The 21014-nt window shown below is 40.0% G+C and overlaps 1 protein-coding gene across 11 annotated transcripts in view; it reads left to right on the top strand.

Moving 5' to 3' along the window:
- The window catches only part of LOC125767140 (protein alan shepard), a 195725-nt gene that overhangs the window by 162758 nt on the left and 11953 nt on the right, over positions 1-21014 (top strand). For 10 of the 11 annotated variants that reach the window (XM_049433430.1, XM_049433429.1, XM_049433432.1 and 7 more), the window contains 4 exons: positions 8068-8306; positions 13186-13244; positions 13553-13677; positions 20852-20993. In XM_049433430.1, the coding sequence (XP_049289387.1) occupies positions 8068-8306; positions 13186-13244; positions 13553-13677; positions 20852-20993 (565 nt within the window). The remainder of the gene's footprint in view (positions 1-8067; positions 8307-13185; positions 13245-13552; positions 13678-20851; positions 20994-21014) is intronic. The other variant, XM_049433434.1, reaches the window with a different exon arrangement.

The following is a 21014-nucleotide window of genomic DNA, read 5'->3' on the forward strand; positions in this document are numbered from 1 at the left end:
GAGGGCATGGCCGTCCAAGAAGAAAATGTAGCCATTGGTGCCATCTATCGACCACAGGTTAAAGATTGGCGATCCGTTGGATACCGACCGAGTTATAGACAAAACTTGGTGCAAAAATGAGCCTTATGAAGTTTTTAAATTTTTATAATTTTTCAATTTTTTATAATTTTTTATTCTTTTTTTTTTGTTTAAAACATTATTTGAGTGAAAAGAAACTTAGTGCAACCAATTGGCATTAAAATAAATCAATTTAATTTTTTTTTCAAAATTTCCCAAAAAAAACGTAAGGGGTAAGCCTTATCAAATTTTCGACTTGAAATTTTTTTTGATTTTTTTTCTGATTTTTTATTCTTTTTTTAATTAAAATCATTATTTGAGTGAAAAGAAACTTATTGCAACAAATTTGCATTAAAATAAATCAATTTATAAAATTTGCTGAATTACTCAAAATTTCAACTCACTCGCACATTTTCGTTTCAACTCACGTATTTACTCGTTTTGCAACTCGACTCACCACGGCTACATGCTTACACTCATGAATGAGTAAGTGAAAAAAGAGTCACTAAAACTCCTCGTGATGAGTGAACGAAACTCGTTCAATACAACGTTTCTGCTCACTATCTCACTCTTACTCACTTTGCACATCTCTACAGCAAACCGGTGATGGCAAGAAATAAAAGCCTCAATAGGGAATGATACAATTTGCTCAAGCTTGATCAAATAGAACAGATTTATTTTGCAAAATGCACCTAAGAAAATTAACATTTAGCTTTGGAAAACAAGGTCGACCCATTACACACTAAACACTAATATTTTTCAATAACAAGAGTTGTGCCTATTTTTCGCTTATGCGGCAAGGTCTGACTCCCGATGAGCACGGATAATCGGCGTTCCATTTTATTTAATTTAACAATTTCGCGAGACGAAACATTATGAAATGGTTAGGACGATTATGACGAAGAGCATATACTTCATCCGTCATTTTCAGATTTCCACTTTTCAATCGACACTATATAGTAAATTGCAATTAAATCCCATTTCCAAGCTTTTTTTTTTAAACACACACGCACTGTAACGCACATGAAAAAGCACGGTTTTCACTTCCTGGCAGTGTATTCGCCTTCGCAGCAAGTGCAAGGGTAAACAAAGTTGATTGCGAGGAGACAAAACAAAAAATGCTTCAAATTCGAAATGATTCCACTTGGTGAAACCGTAACCGGGGCGTTTTTGGGACAACTTCCGCGTTTGGAAGCAATATTCAATTATGCTCCTCGAATGCTGCCACCGCCACAGAATCCAACCCTGATGCTCAGTAGTACAAACGTTTAATTGATTGAAAGCATTCAATTTGATTGAGCAGCATTTAATAGCATTTTGAGGATGGTTGGTTTTTTGTTATTGTTGTCTTCTTATACCTTTACTTATGGACTTTACTTCTGCCTTCATCTATCAGAAACACGGCGAGCGTGTCTAGTTGGCTCGTTTTGTCGAATGTGGTTTTCCCTTTCCCCGATGCCTTTGTTGAGGTTTTTCCACGCCCTGAAGGAAATTAGAATTGCGGAACTAATTTGACATTTCCAAGTGGATGGCAAAAAGGGGGGTTCGAAGGAGCCGGGAGAGTTATAGAAAGGTCAGCGCTGTTGTTGTTCGGAACCATTTTCAACCTTGCCAGGATGTGATCCTGCTAAATGGCGGATGGTTGAAAATGGTTGCCGAAAAAGAAAAGGCACAAGAAAAATAGCAGGTATCTTCACTTTCTGACCTCCGTCATTTGTTGCTGACAGTTCTAGGAGCGGAAAGTCGCGAACAAGTTCAAGAAAACGGGCAAATAGCTGCATCTTTTTCCCAGGGTTCACCAATTTTTGGGGATGGAAAAAAAACACTAACAAGGACAAGAATCTGTTACGGATGACATGAATCCTACCGAATGCAGCCTTTTTTTCTTTGACTTTTTTTATGTCATTTTAGACATTCGTTCAACATTTTTTTTTGTAATTTAATTCATCTTTTTTTTCCTTATCTTATCGCTCATATTTGTTTGCCGAAATTTCGCCTGTAAAGGCCTTGCCTTCCTATTATTCATTTCTTTTCGAAGCTATTATTGGTACAGATATATCTGTTGCACTGAATCATTTCTGCCACGTTGCCGGATAGTCATTTGGTACACTTACGTACATAAACCATAGATGGTCGTGTATCGATTAGACAAACTTTTACCAACAATCCTCCACCTTTTGCCCTCCCCTTTTCATTCCTAAAATCTGTGTGGTGAAATTTCCATTTTTCGTCCCCTATCACTTGTTTGCATCTGGCAGTGGGGCGCCTCCATCTTGCCCTTAACCTTACCTGATGGATTACAACAGCGCCGCAGGACACACAAAATCTACAAAACCGTGGAAGCAACTTTCCTTCGGTCACGTCTGTATAGCGTAACGGAAGAATATTTATGCCCGCTTAAAAGAAGGAAGCCTCCTAAAAACACGGCTAACTTTACGCTCCGCGGGGGGGCGATGAATAAAAGAGCAGCAGCTTTTAGATGTTGAAAATTATGTTTTGGTTTAGATTGAAAAGAAGCAACAAAAAATCCCTTCCTTTCCACACCCACTCCGGCTCGGCTGGTAAAAAAAGGTGTAATCGATTAATTAAATCACAACACCGAAGCAATAAAAGTTACTAAAGTGGTAGGTTTTTAAAATAAACGACGGTAGATTTACAAGTTCCTCCACCCTTTTGACCAGGCATCCCTTACTTTGCAGTGAAAATGGGACCAAATGCCATACCGTTTTAAAACGTGGAAATGATTTTTTGGGTCATCACCGGGGACGGGAACGGGAAGCAGCACGATACATCTGGACAAGGGTCGTGTCATTTCCGTGAACCGTGAATCGAAAATAAAAACCAAACTCCCCCGGTGACCCGGCCTTCTTCACCCCTTAAGGGGTGGTCTTTTAGCGACTTCTTCAAGTATCCTTTTCTGTTCCGCTTTTCCAACTCCCGTTGCTGTTGTTGTTGTTGCTGTTCCGCAGCATGTCTTTCGACACTTGGTGCTGAAAAGTTACCGGAACATAATTACCAACAGGTAGCTCGGGTATTTTCGCATTTCCATTACGAACCAATATTATTGCTCCAGTTCCAGTTGGAAAGCGGAACCTCAGTTTTAAAGGGGTATCATAGGGTGTGAGGGTGCTGTCTAATTATGATAAATTTCCTATAAAGTTTTGTGCCCACCCGAAAGGTGAAAGGTTGAGTGCAAATGTTTGTGTATGTTTTTTTCGTCTTTCACTCCGTTCCGCCATTCCAGGATCGGGTTGGAAAAACTTTCCGACATTGAAAGTTCAATGACACGCAAACGTTTGTAGCAAATTGAGCACATCTGTTGAGACCCGCTTGATGTTGATGTTGCAAAAAAAAACTTTTTTTTTCTCTCCAGGGAGTTTTACAGGTTAATATCGAAAAGAGTTTAATTTATTGCAAAACAGTATCCACTGGCGAAGAGTTTTGTATCACAGATGGCATATTTTAATACCATCCCCCGTATCAGTTACCGTTAAAAAGTAGCAAATTTAAAACAAGCCTAATTTCTTATCAGCTTTTATTATTTATCTGTGTTGTGCTTTAATCCTACAATCCCTTCTGTTGACAAATCTACCAAATCTATCGATTGTATAAGCATTGATTTTACTACCATCGACCCGAAAATGGTAGCCTCTGACAAACATTTTCCCCGGGCATTGTTTCGGTTTCCGCATTAAAACTGTTACAGTACTGGTGCCAGCATATACCAAAATGGTCCCTTATCGGCCAGTTGGAAATAGCGCGTACGATGATCGGGTACCCATATACGCACGACAACCATGAATCATTTACGATTATGGGCTGCCAGTGACATCGATTGCCGATTGTCGTCATCATAAACGTTAACCGTTCGTTATACGTATATTCGTAACGCACACACACACCCTTAACCGTGTGCGCCCGGAAGCGGATAGGAAACAAGCGGCAGGGGGGCAAAGCATTTGGAAATGATTTGACATTCGCCAACGGACGCCCATTATCGAATGTGTACAGCTTCCTCTAACTGGCAAAGCAAATGTTCCGAGTAGAAGTCATGATAAGAGCCGTGCCCCTGCTTATAACGCCCGAAAGCTTTTGCGGTGCTGAGTTAATACAAAAACGGTTTCCAGTTCCGCACGAAAATTGCAGTGTGACACCCGCAGTGCGTGTGCCGTAGGGATGCCCTTCTTTAATGTGGTGGTGAGGAGGGGTGGTGTACATTTTAAGGGTGTTTGCGGCCTGCATTAATAGACGAATGACCGATTCAATCCGTTTTTCTGCAACCACTGTGACCTCCTGCTGGTAGCGAAGGAGGGTGTGAAGCAGATTTTTCCTTTTCTTTTTGCCATCACCTAAAATGAGCCATTGTCGGCCATTTGTGGCAGTTTTTATACGTCAGAAAGGTATGAGTATGGTGGTTATTTTGAATGGTCGATTTGTTGGTTTTGTTTGGTACGAATTTCCCACTCATCGCCACAAACAACCCGTAGCAAATCATTTTTTTGTATGAAGCACTGATATGCTCTTAGCACTCGGTGGAAAGCACTGATACAGCACGAATGATAACGAAACAAATGACACCTCCACAACTGAGATGTCTGACTTGCCCGTGCTGATATGTGTGTCACTGTGGAACTGTATGCCTTACGTTGTTTGAGCTTAACTAACAATTGTAATGTTTATAAAATATTTTGTACACAAGAATTAATTTTTAATTTAATGCTAAATAATTCAACGAATACTATATCTATTTTTTAAACACATCAAATATAATGCATTGACGTAAGTGCAAAGATACTTACCATTGCAAACGAGTTGGCAAATTCATAACATAAATGCTTACTTCCATACACAATTTAGTATTCAAAGACATTAAAAACCAATCGCTTCGGTCTGATTGTATTCATCCGCTGTTTGTTTACTCCTTATCAATCTGCAGTCTTATTATTGCCGACCATTTATTTGTGTCAAGGAGCAAGGGCAACACAATATTGTCACCATCGTAAATTCTACGGCAAAAATTTAGTAAAGCGTGTAGCCGCCATCGTTCTTATCTTCTTCTAACGCTATATGGCTGATGATTAAAATGTTTAGCTTAAGGTTTTGTTATTTGTCGAATTCGAAATGCCTCCTTGGGAAAATTCAAAATTAAACTCACTTTGAAGATTTAATGTGACTCGTTTAATGAATTTTATACGAATAAAAAAACATATCGCTATAAAGTTACTCAAATGATTTTATCACCGATGCTTAACGTATTAAATGAGTGATTTTTTTGAAGAAAATTTTACGAAATATTATTCATTTCATGTGGAGTGATACCAATCAACTAATGTTTTTATTTTACTAGGCACACACTAATAGTCTTCTACAATTGTAAATCATCTTCTTCGCACCCCAAAGCAATTTTTCATCATTCAATAGAATTATTTAAGTTCGTGCACATAGTTCAGTTCATAGTAGATGAATGGAGACAACACAATACGAAACGATTTGACCTTTGAGATGACAGCAACTGACAGGACGGAAAATTGAAAAGGAAATGTGTGCTTGAGATTTTCGCACTTCGATGTGACCGCCTACACAATTGCTCTTGCTTCTTAAAGAAGTTTGTACTCCATAAAAATGAAGCAATTGCAAAACAAGCATCATTTACGAGTTAGTAGAGATTTTATATCTTCAACAAGGCGTGTTGATTATTATTTAATGAACTCTAAATTATTTTTATTATAAGTTGTTGTAGTCTTAAGTCCCTTACAAAACAAGATTCAATTTAAAAAAAGTTTCTTACATGTATAGTGACCAGAATTATTTAAATTGTATGATATCTTTAATGCGAAAACCAAAGGTGGAGCTTTACCGACACGCACATATTAGATGGTTCAGAATGCGAAAGTTTGTAAGACTGTAAGAACTTAAAACTCCCAGCAGCGAAATCTAACTAAAGTACCACTTGCACAATGCGTCACTCTATTCAAATGTTACACCAAAAGCTCATGGGAAATACTACTAACGCACACCTGGTTTAAGTAAATCGTTCCACATGTACCATCTTAGCGTCACATTGACATGGGTGAAACCGTATGGTCGATGAGGACAAATACAATCGAATAAATATTTTGGCATCTACTAGCGATGTGGAACAAATTCCTTCGCGTTCGAGCGGTGCTCAGCGATCGTCGCATACTGCATACTGATGAAGGGATTCAAGCGCATTTGGCCAGAGCGCATACGAAGAATCTTTTGCCGGGCGAATCCCGCTACAACAGGCGTTGCCTTAAGCGCTGTGAAGGTGAAGCCGTCGAGGAAGTTTTCAAACATTCCACATCCTATTCTAGGGAGTAAAGCGCAGCGTACCAGACAACGAAACACGATAGTGTAGAGGTGTCATTGGGAGGGTCCGGTGGTACGTTAAGGATCGGTTCGAAACCACTTTTGAGCGACAGCAGGAAAAATCGAACACTTTTTTTTTTGTTCAAACATAACTAAAACCGAACTTTCTGTGCTGATTTTTGGGATAAAAGAAAAGTGTCGTCCTAGCCGGGGCAGCAGCACACAACATCTTGTGTATGCGCATATCCTGAGCGCCAAAAACGACGCGACCATTCGGCTCACATATCACATCGCTTGCAGCAAACAAGAAGGAAAATAAAGCAGATGACCCTTTTTTGTTGTATTGGTTCTTATATTTATCTGGCAAAAAAAATCCACCCCACCGCATCCCTTCCAGCTCCCTAAAGCACCAGGAATCCGGTTGAAAGAGGGCACAAAAATGTATATTATTTGATGTTATTCTTTCGCTGTTTTTCTCTTTACAAAACATTCTTGCAATTTTACTTCCATTTTGTTTTTTTTTTCCACCGAAAGTTTCCGTGGAAAGTTACTCCACCAACCCGATATGCCTATGTGCTTGGGGTTTAAACTTTGCACGTGTATGTGTGTGTGTGTGTGGCTATGCAGATGTGTGTGTGTGTGGGAATTTGTAAGTTTCAAAGTTGGTTCCCAGTTGCTTTCCATATCAGCACGTCCTGCTTTACACAACGTTAAGAGCCAGCCTGAAGCAAAATTCGTGGAAATTCGATTTTCCAAAAGGATCCCCCAAACCTCTTCCCTTTTTTTTGTTTTTCCTTCGCCGTACCGAAATAAGAAAGAGGCGCTGGAGCGAAAAAATGTTTTATTAAAATTTTCGAATTAATCAAGAACTGCTTGTGGGGCAGGAAACACCGGCAGAACGAAAGCGGAAGCACGGTGTGTTGAGACATCCTGGGCCCGTTTTGCACATTTCCCGAAGGCGTGTTTCGTTGCTGTTTATTTCCTTCCTCGTGTCTGGTTGTGGTACCAATTTCCAAAATAAAAAAAAAAACCACTCCATTTCAGGCATTTCCCGGGAAGCGTCTGATCTTCGACGGCGTTGGTATAGCCTGGGTGTGCATATCCGGCAGCGAAAGTAAGGCGCGCCGTTGTGTTGGTCGTTGCGAACACTTCAAAGCACAATAACAACTGATGCAAGATTCATTAGTTTTCGTTTCCACTATTCACGCCCCGTTCGTTATTAATCCTTCGTTCGGGTACTTCCTGGCGGTTTCGGCATGTCCTTTGGCTCAAGTGATTTTGTAGTCATTGTTTTTTTTTTCAGCAATACAATATGCTTGAGGAAGGTTTTTTGGGATGGAAGTCAGCAGTTATTCCCGGGAGTGTTCCAGTTTGTATGAATATAAATACCGTAAAATCTGTAAGGACGAAGATTGAATGGACTTCATCACCGTTTTCTGTTATGTTTAAGATTATGTCTCCCAAGAAATATTTGTATATTTTCTTCAATTTTTTTTGTCGAATTTTTTCATTATAAATTTACTCAATTAATTTCTTGAAAAAAAATTGAAGAATTCAAGATATTATGCAATTTGTGTAACATTGCCTTGTTTTGCAATTTCTTCGAAAGCTATTTTTAAAATGCCCCCAATGTGGTTCATCTAATGCTGAAAGACGTACCGTTTTCTCTTTGCTTTCCAGTACGGACAGCGTGTGCCGACAGCAGCGTCGCCCAGCAACACGAACTCGAGCAGCTCGTCCAACACTGGTTCGCAGAGCGGCACCCTGAGCACGAGCCTGAGCAACACGACCAACACAAACAACACGATGGGTCCCAGCAACACGCCACAGCAGACGGAGCAGCTGTCCAAAACGAACCTCTACATTCGCGGCCTGCAACAGGGCACGACCGACAAGGATCTTGTCAACATGTGTGCACAGTAAGTAGGGACGAACAGAAGCATGTAAAGGCATGGGTGGGTGACACTAGCAATCTGTGGGTAACTGTGGACAAATCCTTGCAAATGATGTCAACAATCGCGTATGAAGTCTGAAGGGCGTGATCTGATGTGATTAGCATGTTTGGCCGAGGTAGGTAATTCATATTTTGGACGTGGTTGCGTCAGTCTCTTTTTTTGTGTTAAACCATATTAAAAAGAGATTACAACTGGGTGTGTGGGAGACATTTCTCACTCTCCCGGGTGTATTAATAAGCACCGGACATTGGGGATATCCTGAGGAGAGTTGTGGGAAACACTATACAATTCGTGGGGAGCCAACCTGATTGTTTTAAATATATCTTCTTTGGGATGATGTCTTATGGTTATTTATAGAAATCAATTTCATAAAAAGAGCTTTATCAATACAATTCATGAGTAATATCCAGGTTGCAATATATAAATCTTCCCAAACCAAATGATATAGTTGGCGATGTAAGTGACTACTTAATACCTTTCACTATCGAAGCATCACAAAACCAAAATCATGAATCCCCCAAGCTATTTTAATATCGCAACCAAAAAAACCACTGTCACTAGTATTAACATCGAGGTTTGTGACCAGTGTGGTTTTTCGCTACTGCCAAAATAGACAATGAATATCCTATTTCGTCTCCACATCGTGCAACTCCACTAATGTCCAGAAGTTCACCAACAAAAGCTTACGCTTCTCGAATGATTGCGCATAAATGTCATCAATCCTGCCGCACTTTACGAGCCGCCTAACCATCGATGACGCTTACCATCGCTAATGGGTGCGTGATACTGTCCGCAAAACCTTCCCAAACAATATACATCGCATGAGATTGCACCACCAGCCATTTCGGTGCTCCTTCCTGCTCCTTGGTTAGGGTTCGAATGGTACGGATTTCCGGCACCAAATCTGGCAGCACTGAACAGGCTCAGTACTCCTCCTTCTCGCTCGTTCCCCGCACCGGTTTGGAACAATAACTCTAAATGAGTTTTCTTCCCATCCCCAGCGGGAAACTCTTTCCCCCTTCACCATTTTGGTCGTTAATATTTGGCCCCGTTCGTCTGAAACCTTCGTTCCGTTACAGTAATGAGAGGCAACCCCGACACAACAAGGATACAGCGCCCGGTTTTTCCCGATACCAACACCATCCTCCAGCTGTGGGTGGAAAGCCTCTGTATGAGCGACTGAATGCCCACAAATCCCACAATCAATCTTTTATTCATGCGAAGCATGGAAATTATGCCATGGTTGATGTTGTTGCTGCTGCTACGTTTCGGTTGAATCGGTTTCGACTGCTCACTGTAGGATGCTCTCGCTTGCATTTCACAAGGGCACAATATATTCCGATACTCTTGTCAGAAAAAAACCCCGAAGGCGAAAAATTGGTGCGGTTTTGTCGAAAAAGTTAGACCAAAAAAGGAAAAAGGGATGAACAAAAAAATGTGTGCGTAACGTCGTCTTTCCTGTGTTGTCCGGAGAGTGTGAAAGTGTCCGCTTCCTTGGAAGGTGACTGGAAATCTCATCGATATTTCACACACACACGCGCGCGCTCCCATCCACACGTAGTTAGGAGGAATTCGTGATGTTTCGTCGTTGTTGCGAGAATTATGTTTCCCTGCCCCGATCAAATAAACCGTGAAAAATCACTAAAAATCGTTCAATGAAGGATCTTTTTGCCATTTTTATCTATTTGTTCCTGGAAGATGGTCTTAATATTCTGCAGGGAATCTCGATTTTTATTGATGGCCTTATCATCCCTTGTGCAGTTATGTGCTTTTGCCGCTGTGTGCTAATATTCTTGTGCGGCTTTTGTTTTGCTCAAAAAGTCAACTCACGCACGCCCCTCCCAACGCCCCACCCCGACTGTAGCCATTATGGTGGCGGTATTAATTTGGTAAAACTCCATTATTATGCTCCGTAGCATATTGTTATGGGAATGTTCGATGATGGGAGGCATCGAATAAGGATTCTTAATAGCTGAGAGCTATTACCTAGGAGCAAGATAAATTGGGTTCTTTGAACAGGCGGAAACGGACCTGGCACGATGATAAGTGAGCAATGATTACTACTGTTTATACATGTTACCGGAACAACGACATCACAGAATCCAGCATATATTGGTGTGATTTTATTCAAATGCTTTGAAATTTATTCTTCATATGAAATGCAAACCATAAAAGTAGCAGAAGAAAAAGCTCGATGAAATCCATATGGTCACGTCTTGTGGAGATTTTTTTTTCTAATGTCAGATCAATCACACGCATACTAAGAGCATCACTTCCGCCTCTATTTGGTGTTGTCACTTGCGCTGAACGATCGAAAATGAACTTTCACAAGGTGGCGGATGTTGATGATGCGAGAAGATGTGCTGCTTCGCTAAATAATGATAGCCTTTTGATGACAAGATGGCTTCCTACACGTGTACGAAGCTGGACCTTCCAGGAAGCCACAGAATGTGATGGCTATAATTAGCTAGTTGGCACTCGTCATTCGCTCCATTTTGAGTCCTTTGGTTCGATTGCCGTACGCAACCCACGACCCATTACCGGGTGCGTAGTGCGGTGTCATGCGAAACCAATAACTTGTACGTCCTACACGCGTTACAAAACAGATCAATAAATAAGTCTCAGTAATGGCAGCTGATGGATGTATAAATTTGGAATACTTTGGTGCGATTGATCCTTGGTTAGGTTGAGAGTGACACGTTATGTGACCAAGTGATACAAAATTAACTTTTATCTGTGTTGGAAGTAGAATGTTTTCAATTTTCTAAATCTATTGCAAATCATTCTTAATAACAATTGTCTAAAAACAAACTTGTAAAGGTAAATTTTCATAACAAAACCCATATCGTCGGAGTACGAAGATCTCTCCTCCCGTAGGACAGTTCTAGCCTAGGTAGGTATTTTTACCAGACAGTCAGTCCTTAAGTTGGATAGCCAGTCCTTGCTACGGGGGAATAGTCCGGATGGGATTTGAACCCCAGTCCTGCCGTGTGGGCCGGCGCCGTTTATCACATACACCACCGGCCTGACATAATCATATTGACTAATTTGTATTTTATTCGCCTACATTTAGGCGTTTTTCTAATAGCTATCAAGAGTCGTTTCAAAATGGAAACATCGTATGAATATTAAAAATAAAAAATTGTATATTAAAAAACAGCATGATTTATCGTTTTTTATAAAAAAAAGAACCTATCCTAAACCTTCACAAGTTTCCAACGCCTTCGTATACCGGCTTGTAGACCTGAGAAAGCATTCCCACTCAGAAGGTCAAAGGTGAGATGAATCAACGTCTTTGGACGGTATCATCCTTTCATTAGTCACTGGATTCCTTTTTTTTCTCTTCTACCCATCGTTAGTCATACGACTACCTACAGAGCAGGGTGGGAGTTGCTAGGTACGATTATGTTGAATTGTTTATTGTTTTGTTCTGCTGTACAGTTTGCTCGCTAATTTGCATTATTTTTCAACTGAGCTTACTACTACGTTAGGTGTTTTTTTTTATTTCGTTTTCATTATGCGCAGAACGGTCTGGTCGCGTTTAGTTTTTTCTTTGTGATTTTTTTATGATGTTTTCATCCATTTTGTTCTTTCGTTTCACTAATGCACTGGTGCACTTCTGCACTTTGTTCGACGTCCGGTCGGGTTTCATATCACCATTGTGCTATGTCCTTTTTTTCGTGCCTTCTCTATTTTAGCAACCGAAACAATGATAATGTGTTGGCGAGTGTTTATGCTCCCTTAAGCACGGGCACCAGTGCACCGATTCGTCGCTTTTGGTTCGAAATAGGATACGCTTAATTATCAAACCTCTTTCGGGTACCAGCCAGCGTTCGGCTTACCGTTCCACGCCGGTGCAATTGTTTATAGCACCCTTAAAGGAAAAGGCGAGTGGAAAACTGGGGAAGTTGGGTGCGGGAAGGGTAGAGTACGCTAACGAGTTTCCCCATATAGTGGTCGCTGGCGAGAGAAAAACACTACCCGCTACCTACCTCTGACGCACGATACAGCCAGCGGTCAGCTTGTGCCAGGAATTTTGCTACCGGAAATTGTTTACACTTTCAAGTACATCGCTCCAAAATTAATTTCCCATTCATTTTGTTACCCCTCGTTGATTTTTCTACTTCCATTTCAGCAAAGCGTGCTTCCTTGATCCTGTTTCATATTTTTGCTTCCTGTGTGTTGGTTTTATCCTCCATGTTTTGCTGTTTTGTTTTTCCCGCTTTTTTCCCACCCCAATAGCCACTGAAACACCTCACGTGTTATGGTTCCGTGCATTACTTTTTTGTCACATACAATTTTCCGAGATTTTCGATGTATTTATTTTGCAATACTTTTTTTTTCTCTTCTCCGAAGCACACAAAAACGTGTCCAGTCAGTCTTTTTGTCGAAAACAGGCATAAAAATTAAAGCTCCTTTGCTCACGGTACAGTACGCGTGGCCCAATTCCCTGTGGAAAGTATCGAGCTAATGGTGAACGATAATGATGTATTGTGGAGGAAAGTAGGAGGACACAGAGCAGAAAACTGTTTGCCATTAATTATTGTCCCTATCGTTATTCGATAAATGCACGAGCAACTTCTTCTGGGGATAAATATTTTTAGCAACGGGGGACTGGAAATGGTCGAACCAATATGGTGTTATATGAGTTAAAAAAAAACGTTGAAAATTTTATTTATGATTTATGAATATAAAGGATTGTTAAAATATCACTGTTAGCTAATTGTTCGAAATAGTCGTTACGATTTGGGCAGTATTTGATTGAATTGATGGAAAGTGAACTCATTCATCCGTCACAAATAATTAACAAACAATTTATACATTTTATTTCCTTCTCTTCCAGGTATGGTAACATCATCTCTACAAAGGCAATATTAGATAAAACAACAAACAAGTGTAAAGGTAAGACTCCATGTCGCAAGCAGCCAGAAGATTAATGTTCGTTAATGTTTTTGATCTTCATTTGTTAACTAACGGTACAAAGGATTAAACAAGAAACAAGCAATTTAGCTTCAACCATCAACGCTAACATACTGCCAACCAATTTGCAACAATATGGCTTCTCGCCCTCCACCCCAAAACATGACAACCAGATCGATGATTTTCATTAATTTTTCCTTCCGTTCTCATTCTCTCTCTCTCTTCCCATTTCGCACACACTGTTTTTTTCTTCTCTCCCGTTTTTTTTCTCATTCTCCAACATCAACTAGGATACGGATTTGTTGACTTCGAGTCGCCATCGTGTGCCGAGGGTGCCGTCAAAGGGCTTCAAGCGAAGGGCATCCAAGCTCAGATGGCCAAAGTGGGTATCTGGGTGCTACATAGGCCGGCCATTGTACGTTTGTTTGCATGCAAGTAATACTTACACTTCCCCCCGTACCTTTTTACTCTCTTGTTAGAAGACAACCCGTTTCTCTAGCTAAACAAAAACATACACACACAACTACGGAAATGAAAAACCAACTCCATAACACGTCTAACCAGTAACGGACGGTTTAGAGAAACCACATCAAACTTACCCCCAACTCGACAGACAGAAGCAAAAAAAAAATTCCCACACCCACATACACACTCTTACATCACAAAAACCATGGAAATGTCATGGCATTAGACTAAAGGACGTTTTGACTTTTGACTAAACAGGGAAGCCAAAGCGAGTAGTAATTAACATGAACCACAGCAACGAACGACCAAATATCTTGTAACGAGTTTTTCAAATTTTGTTCCTCCTTCAAAACCTTGTTTTGTATTGCTTTGTTTTCTTTGCCTTCCATAATTTTCCATCGTTTCTTTGGTTTAATAGTATAGTTTTGTTTGTTTAAAATTTTATCTTAAATTTCTTCTTTGTTTTCTATTGTTTCGTTGCTTCTTATTTCATATACAAATTTAATGACTTTTTCGTTTTTTTGTCGTTAAATCCAATTCGCGAAACACGGTCATATGCGTGTTATTGAAGCAAAATTAAACCAATCAGAACGGTTACCTTCACAAAAATAAACCTTTTTTTATTTAAAGCGAAGAAAACCATATTTTTCGCTTGTATATTTTGTCACACATTTAGCATCAAACTCGCAATCTTTTCTCCGCATTTATTTCAGAAAGCATGTTGGAAAGTTTAAAAAATTGTTGGATATTCTTAAATACCTTCTCTTTTTATACAAATATGTTTGCTGACGATTTTTTGCTATCTGTTCCGCATCATTCCTGAACGGACATTACAGCTTTGGCATTCACATTCCACACAGCAAATCAAAGAGTAACAAAAACAAAGTCCCTTCCAGTAAAGAAGTTGCCGACAGAAATGAATCCCACAGTCTCAAATGGATTTGAATGCTTTATTTGTAAGCTAATTTTCACTCTCATTGCTTTGAGTGGGTACAACAACTGCAACAACGACAAAAAATTATCCTTTGTGGAAAAAAAAAATCTCACAGCTGAGCTGAGTTAAGCAAAAAAATAAACACCCCTGGCCCGACTAGCCGTGATTTGGAAAAGTTTCAATAAGACACAAGCAACAACAAAAAACGACGAACGTCCTTAACAAACACGGTTGTTAAAGGCAGAGAAAAAGTTTTCCCCACGTTTTGCGTACCCTACACACCCGAAGGGAACTTCCGGTTCTGATCCTTGTATCGTTGTTGTTGTTGTTGTTGTTTTCGGTTGTATTTTTTTGTTATAAACATACTTACACCACCCAAGCAAACTTGTTCCTTTTGACGGGAAAGCGGTGAACTACGGTGAAGCGAAACCATTGCACGTATAAAGCCGGAAAGGCTTTCCGTTGATTATGTTTAACCAATTTCTCCTAGGCGATGAAAATGCTCCATCTTGTTTTCTCTGTTTCCTCTTGAAGCTTTCCTTCTTTTTTTCCATTGCAAGTGGCCACACTCAGACGGTGTGTGTGTGTGTAGTAGAGCACGACGAAGAAAGCAAAGAAGTTTAAACGAGTTAATAATTAATATTACACTTCAATGAAATTTCAATGCACACAACGCGCCCGTCAGAAGGGTTGGCATCGAATGGGGTCAAAGTTCATGAACCTTTTTTTTTTAAATATGTATTCCTATTAAACCAGTTCAATAAGAAGCAATGGAAAACTGTTTCCAGCGTGCTTTTCCCGATCTATCCTTTCGGCTTTATCGTTTCTATTCGAAGAATGTTCACTTCATTGCATAAATCAAAACAAGCAAAACAAGCAAAACACATTTTAGGAGAAACAAAAAAAATACACAAACCACCCAAACACACACAGAATTACGAAATTACATACACAAATCCATCCAACGATAAAACCGACATTGTAATGCTATTTGTAAAAATTATGTGAATTGGCACAAAACCTTCAACATGTCATATGCACCTACTAACAGCCACAACTATTACCTCTCCCCCCCTTTTTGGGACTGGAATTTGAGTAACCAAAATCGAAGTAATTGAGTATGCCCTCCTTGTTCCAATTTGATCTAATACTAACAAAAAAAAAAACACATATGCCACTTGATCAGGCATGTTGGTGATAATGCTAGTAAAATGCGCTCATTGTGAATATGTTTTATACTCGTTCATTTAACAGCAATGGTCCCAACCTCACAATGTTTGTTTCTTTTCATCCCTCACAATGCTAACAACATACTCCAAACCGGTTAACCATTATGTAGATTGTTTCGTTGTGTTTTTCCTTCTTTTTTTTTGGTTTGAATTAGTGCTAGTTTTAAATTTTCTTCAAACTTTATCTTTGGCTTTTTTTTTTGTTCGATATTCTTTCATTCCATTCTGCCGCCTACAAGACGTTTTTGAGGTTTTTTTTTGTTGGTACTGAAAAGCTCGGACAATCTTAAAGTAAAAAAACAGTAATACAGAGGACGTACAGAGTTTGATAAACACTTCACACGAATCTACGGTACTATTTTAAACTACCTGTCAAAGACTTTATCTGTCAGATGTATATGGGCAAGATAGCAGGAGAAGAAGCCGCGGCTTCAGCTGTATCTCTCTCAGCGATGCTGTCTTGTGTGCGCGTGTGTCTGTGTGTGTGTTTGCTTGATAGAAACGAGAAAAAACAAATCCACCCCCGAACCCCCTAGAATAGAGAGTTACATCAGTTACACCTTATTATTCACCCCTCCATCCCCAATCGCCTTTCCACCACCCATGTTTCCACCCAGCCCCCCTCACCCATCGTTTCCGTTTGTTGCATAGTCGATTTGTCGAGCGATTCCCTGTTAGCTCTGACACTATAGTAATCCTAGTGCCTAGAATTGAATTTGAATTGTTGTTCCAATGCGATTCATATAATCTTAGTAGCTACTCCCGTCCACTAGTGGGAGCAGCGACTGGTGTTGACTAGCGGACAGAGATAGTGTTTGTTTGTTTTCTGTTTTTTTTTCGTTACTACATCTTGTTAATAGTGTTCCAGAAACCTGCAACTCCCTGTCCAATATTACAGGATCTCATTAGTAGTGTTGTTTGTCAGGCTCTACGAGTTCCCGTACATTTTGCTACTGGTCCAGATTTCCACAACCACCGTCGCCAATCCGCTGTAGTCTGTCTATTGTTTCCCTCATCTTCTTCTGTTGTGTGCTAAAGCTACCAATTTGTATACTACAGTAGATTATTGTTACTGATGTCGACTAGTAATGCTGCAATTCCTTATCCTCTACTTTTCGTGCGCCACATTGTCTTTAATTTACCGACGCAAAAAAAAACTTATTGTTAAACTCGTTCTTTTTGAAGTAAATGGCCATTAAAAGTCTTTTATTTTAAAATAATTTTCACCGCGTCTGCGAGGTGAAGTGCACTGAGATATTCTTTGTTGGAAAACAAAACACATTACGCTACAGAATAATGCACACAAAAAGTTTCACAAAAAAGCTGGACAAGATTTATGAAAAACCGGTCCAGGGACGGGACGCGTTTAACCTGCCCCAGTCGTAATCATTTTACGAGAAACGATAAAAAATTACACGATTTGCATCTTTGCCCCACCGGCCGGTGGTGGGTGGGGTGTTATTTTCCACCGACGATTTTCCTGAAGGTTTTCCCATTTATTGTGTAACCTCTACCCATTTTACAACGCGCTGGCCAAATGAGCTTTACCGGACATGGGTGTAGTGTGTAAATGGTAGTAGATGGCAATAAACTGCAGACGAACACTACCGTTTTGTTCATTGTGTCATGTTTCTCCTACCGATTCCGATGTACCGAGGTTTATTTAATGCCCGGTTTACAGGATAACGCCTGGAACCTTCGGGGTGTCAGGGATCATGCTTAAACACCAAACGCCCTTTTGCTACTTGATTTTTTTCTCCCCATTTTACATCATGACCGGTTTATTTATCAATTTTACCGTTCCTTGACAACAATGGTGGACATACACACACACACACACACACGCAAGAAGGGTGCGCAAAGATGTAGGGCGAAGGGGTAGTAAAACCGGAAATCGGTTTGTCAACACGTTAGCCCTGTCCTTAAGCTGTTGGATTAAACTGTAGCTCCATTTGATACCTTATTTCCCATCATTTACCGCTTTTAGTCGAAACACGAAAACACATGAAATGGTGCCGGTTTGATGACCGTTAATAGGGGAAATGGCCTATAGGTGTGTGTGTGTTTTTTTTTCCTTCTTCCCGTTGTACTAAAACAACGATTGTCAAAAAGTGATGAAATGAAATCTTATTACCATTTTGATGTGAAAAATCCCTTTCTTTTTTTTTATTGGTTTTCATGAAACGTACAATCGTATCCTTTTTCTTTCCACCTTGTCGTTCTTTCCTTTTCCTCGTGCAAAGTCAGTAGACCAATCCCTGTGCAGCAGTAGTACTATAAAAGAGTGTGTTTCAATCCGTTCGTTCACTAGTGTATAGTACTAAGTACAGTGTAAACTTCTGCTCCGTACGCGTTTTCTCCAGTTTTCATTCCCAGTTTGCCGTTTGTTGGTTGTGTGTTCCCTGGTTTTTCAACGCTTTCCCATAGGTCGTGTAGTATCTACCGATGACGCTTTTCTACTCTACTCTAGCTCTATAGTATACCATCAGCTCTCTAGTCTAGTCTAGTTTCGTATCCCGTATTTTTTTTTTATTTTGTGTCAGAAAAGGGCCGTGATTAGGTTGTGTAATGGAAAAGCAAGTTTTCCCAGTTTTCCCAAAAAACTCAGACTGCTCCTATGCGACAAATTTGCTTGTGTACATATACAGAGCAAAACAGTAAATTCCAGCTCTTAAGTAAAACCCAAAAAAGTAAACAATCTACATATACGTCTGTGTACAGTCTGCCATATACTAAGTGGCTGTCTATTATTATTGCTACTATCTTACTAAAACTTCTCCCACCTTACCAAACGAAAACAAAAAGTGAGAGAAACAAACATAAAGTATGCAACACAGAAAATTACACAGTATTAACCAATCTAATCGAATGCTAACTTCATGTAAATCACAGCTCATATAAATGTATGTACAAAATTCCCTTTCTCTCTTGTGCCTCTCGAAACATGCCGAAACATAAATTGCATCGTAACCCGTACCATGGTACAGCCATGTGCTCAATGTGTAATCGCGCGCTAATCCGTCAATGTACAACACACATTTATGTGGATAACAGGCAAATTTTAAAAATTCGATCGCTCTTCCGTACGCTCGATATTTTTCCTTGTTGTATCTCTCTCTTTTTCGCGAAATGATGTACAAATGGAAGAAGTTAACGTCACATAATCGTCCTGTGGCCTTCACCTTGCCAGTAGGCCCATTACAACTGTAGTGGTTTGAATAGCTTTAGTCATGTGTTTTTTTCCATTTTATTCCATTTTTTAAAGTTTCCTAGTACTTTGTGTTGTGTTTTCTTAAATTAGAATTTTAATCCACTTGAGAATTGATTAATAGCAAAACTTTGATCCAATTCGTTTACTAAAGCTAGTCCTTTGCAGTAATGGTTACGCTAAACCTAGAGAGAGAGAAAGAGAGAGCAGTACGAGCGAAAGAACTTTGCTACATCGTAAATAAACTGTTGTATAGTGAATACTATTTTCTTATCTCTCTCACACACAAATACTCTCTGTATAATAATGCCCTCGTTGTTTTTTTTTTAATATCTTTAACTTAACCAAATAAACTTTTGTAAACTAGCTAGCTCTAGCGGCATCTTGTTTGCTATCCATATATTTACCATCTACCAAAACACAAACAAAAAAAAACGTGCATAGTGAGCCGGCCAATCATACACCATATTATCAATTAAGAAAGTATACATTTTCGAAGCGTAAGCGTAGGCATCAGGAGAATTATCGTATCCTTTTATCTCGGTTCGAGGCTAGTTCGTCTTGGTCTAGTGTACGCGCTATTCTGATTCCGATACTACAGGACCTGTCCAGCGTTTCCCAACCTGCGTACCTAGGATATTACGGTCTCTCTTCTTTTTTTTTCTTCTTCGTAGGAACCTTTCGATACAGTGTCTTGTAAGATGCCGGATGGCTCTCTGTTCCACCTTTCACTTAATTCCTCTCGTCTCAATGTTCATCACGGCTTGTTTCATCTCATTTGAAAACAGCAGCAACCGTAAACTACACACATTAGACAGTTCATCAAACATTACAAAGGCAGTTTTTGGGTGCTGCTATCGCTTGCTAGCGCGGTAGTTTCTACGAAAGCTCGGTGTGGGAAGCGTTGAAAGTTGCGTATATTCACTTAACGAATTGCGTGTGATACAAACCTTTTTTTTTGCCCCCATCACCAGAATCAGTGATGGTTCCTATGTCGCAATGCGTTCCTATGTCGTATCACCTGTAGGAACGAACTTAGTGCTAAGCAAACGAACGAAGTGTAACCTTCTCTAACCTTGCCTGTCGCGTTTGATGAACGACCACAGTAAATAAAAACATAAGAGAAAGTTTTAAGGAAAATTGTTTCAAACTCTTCCTCGTAAGCATTCATCATACCATCGCATCTTTTCATCGGCGACCATATATTTGTGTGTTTCAAACCATGTGTGCTCTCGTCTCAGTCACATACTTTCTACTGTCTCTCTGTCCGTCCATAATGCGCCATCCCCCTAGCCCACCAACCCCCTGCCCCTCTACTCTTATATTAAACTTTATATCAAATCAGACCAGTAATAGTAAAAAAAGACCATTCGCCTCCTTCAAAACAAGAAACGAGAAACAGCAGATTGCGTTTTTTTACGCAAACGAAAGAGAGAGAGAGCTTCGCGCAGGCACGCGGCCAACTGAAAACCGAACTAATGAATTTTCTTCTCTTCCCTTTCGTTGTTTATGTTTGTGGTGTAATGCGCAAAAAAAAAACAAATTTTCCTTCTTAAACGGGAAAAAAACACATCCAACAAAAAAAAACAATCCTTCTATTTTCAATGTACACACTTATACGCGGTGTTAAATAAAACAACAACAACACACAAACACACTTCAACGCCAAACACGCAAACTGCTCTCGATTCGATATGACGCATCTTCACGCACGGAATCGCTGGACCCCGCGATGGTGGTGCCGGCTGAGCAGCAACAGGAACAGGATCCTACCAATCTGTACATCGCGAATCTTCCCTTGAACTACAAAGAGACGGACGTTGAAAATCTGCTGTCCAAGTACGGCCAGGTCATCTCGACCCGAATTCTGCGCGATCAGAATGCACAGTCGAAAGGTTAGCGAAAGTGCTGTGGAT

This window comes from Anopheles funestus, chromosome 3RL (genome assembly GCF_943734845.2).
Source record: "Anopheles funestus chromosome 3RL, idAnoFuneDA-416_04, whole genome shotgun sequence".
In the NCBI taxonomy this organism is placed as follows: Eukaryota; Metazoa; Arthropoda; class Insecta; order Diptera; family Culicidae; genus Anopheles; species Anopheles funestus.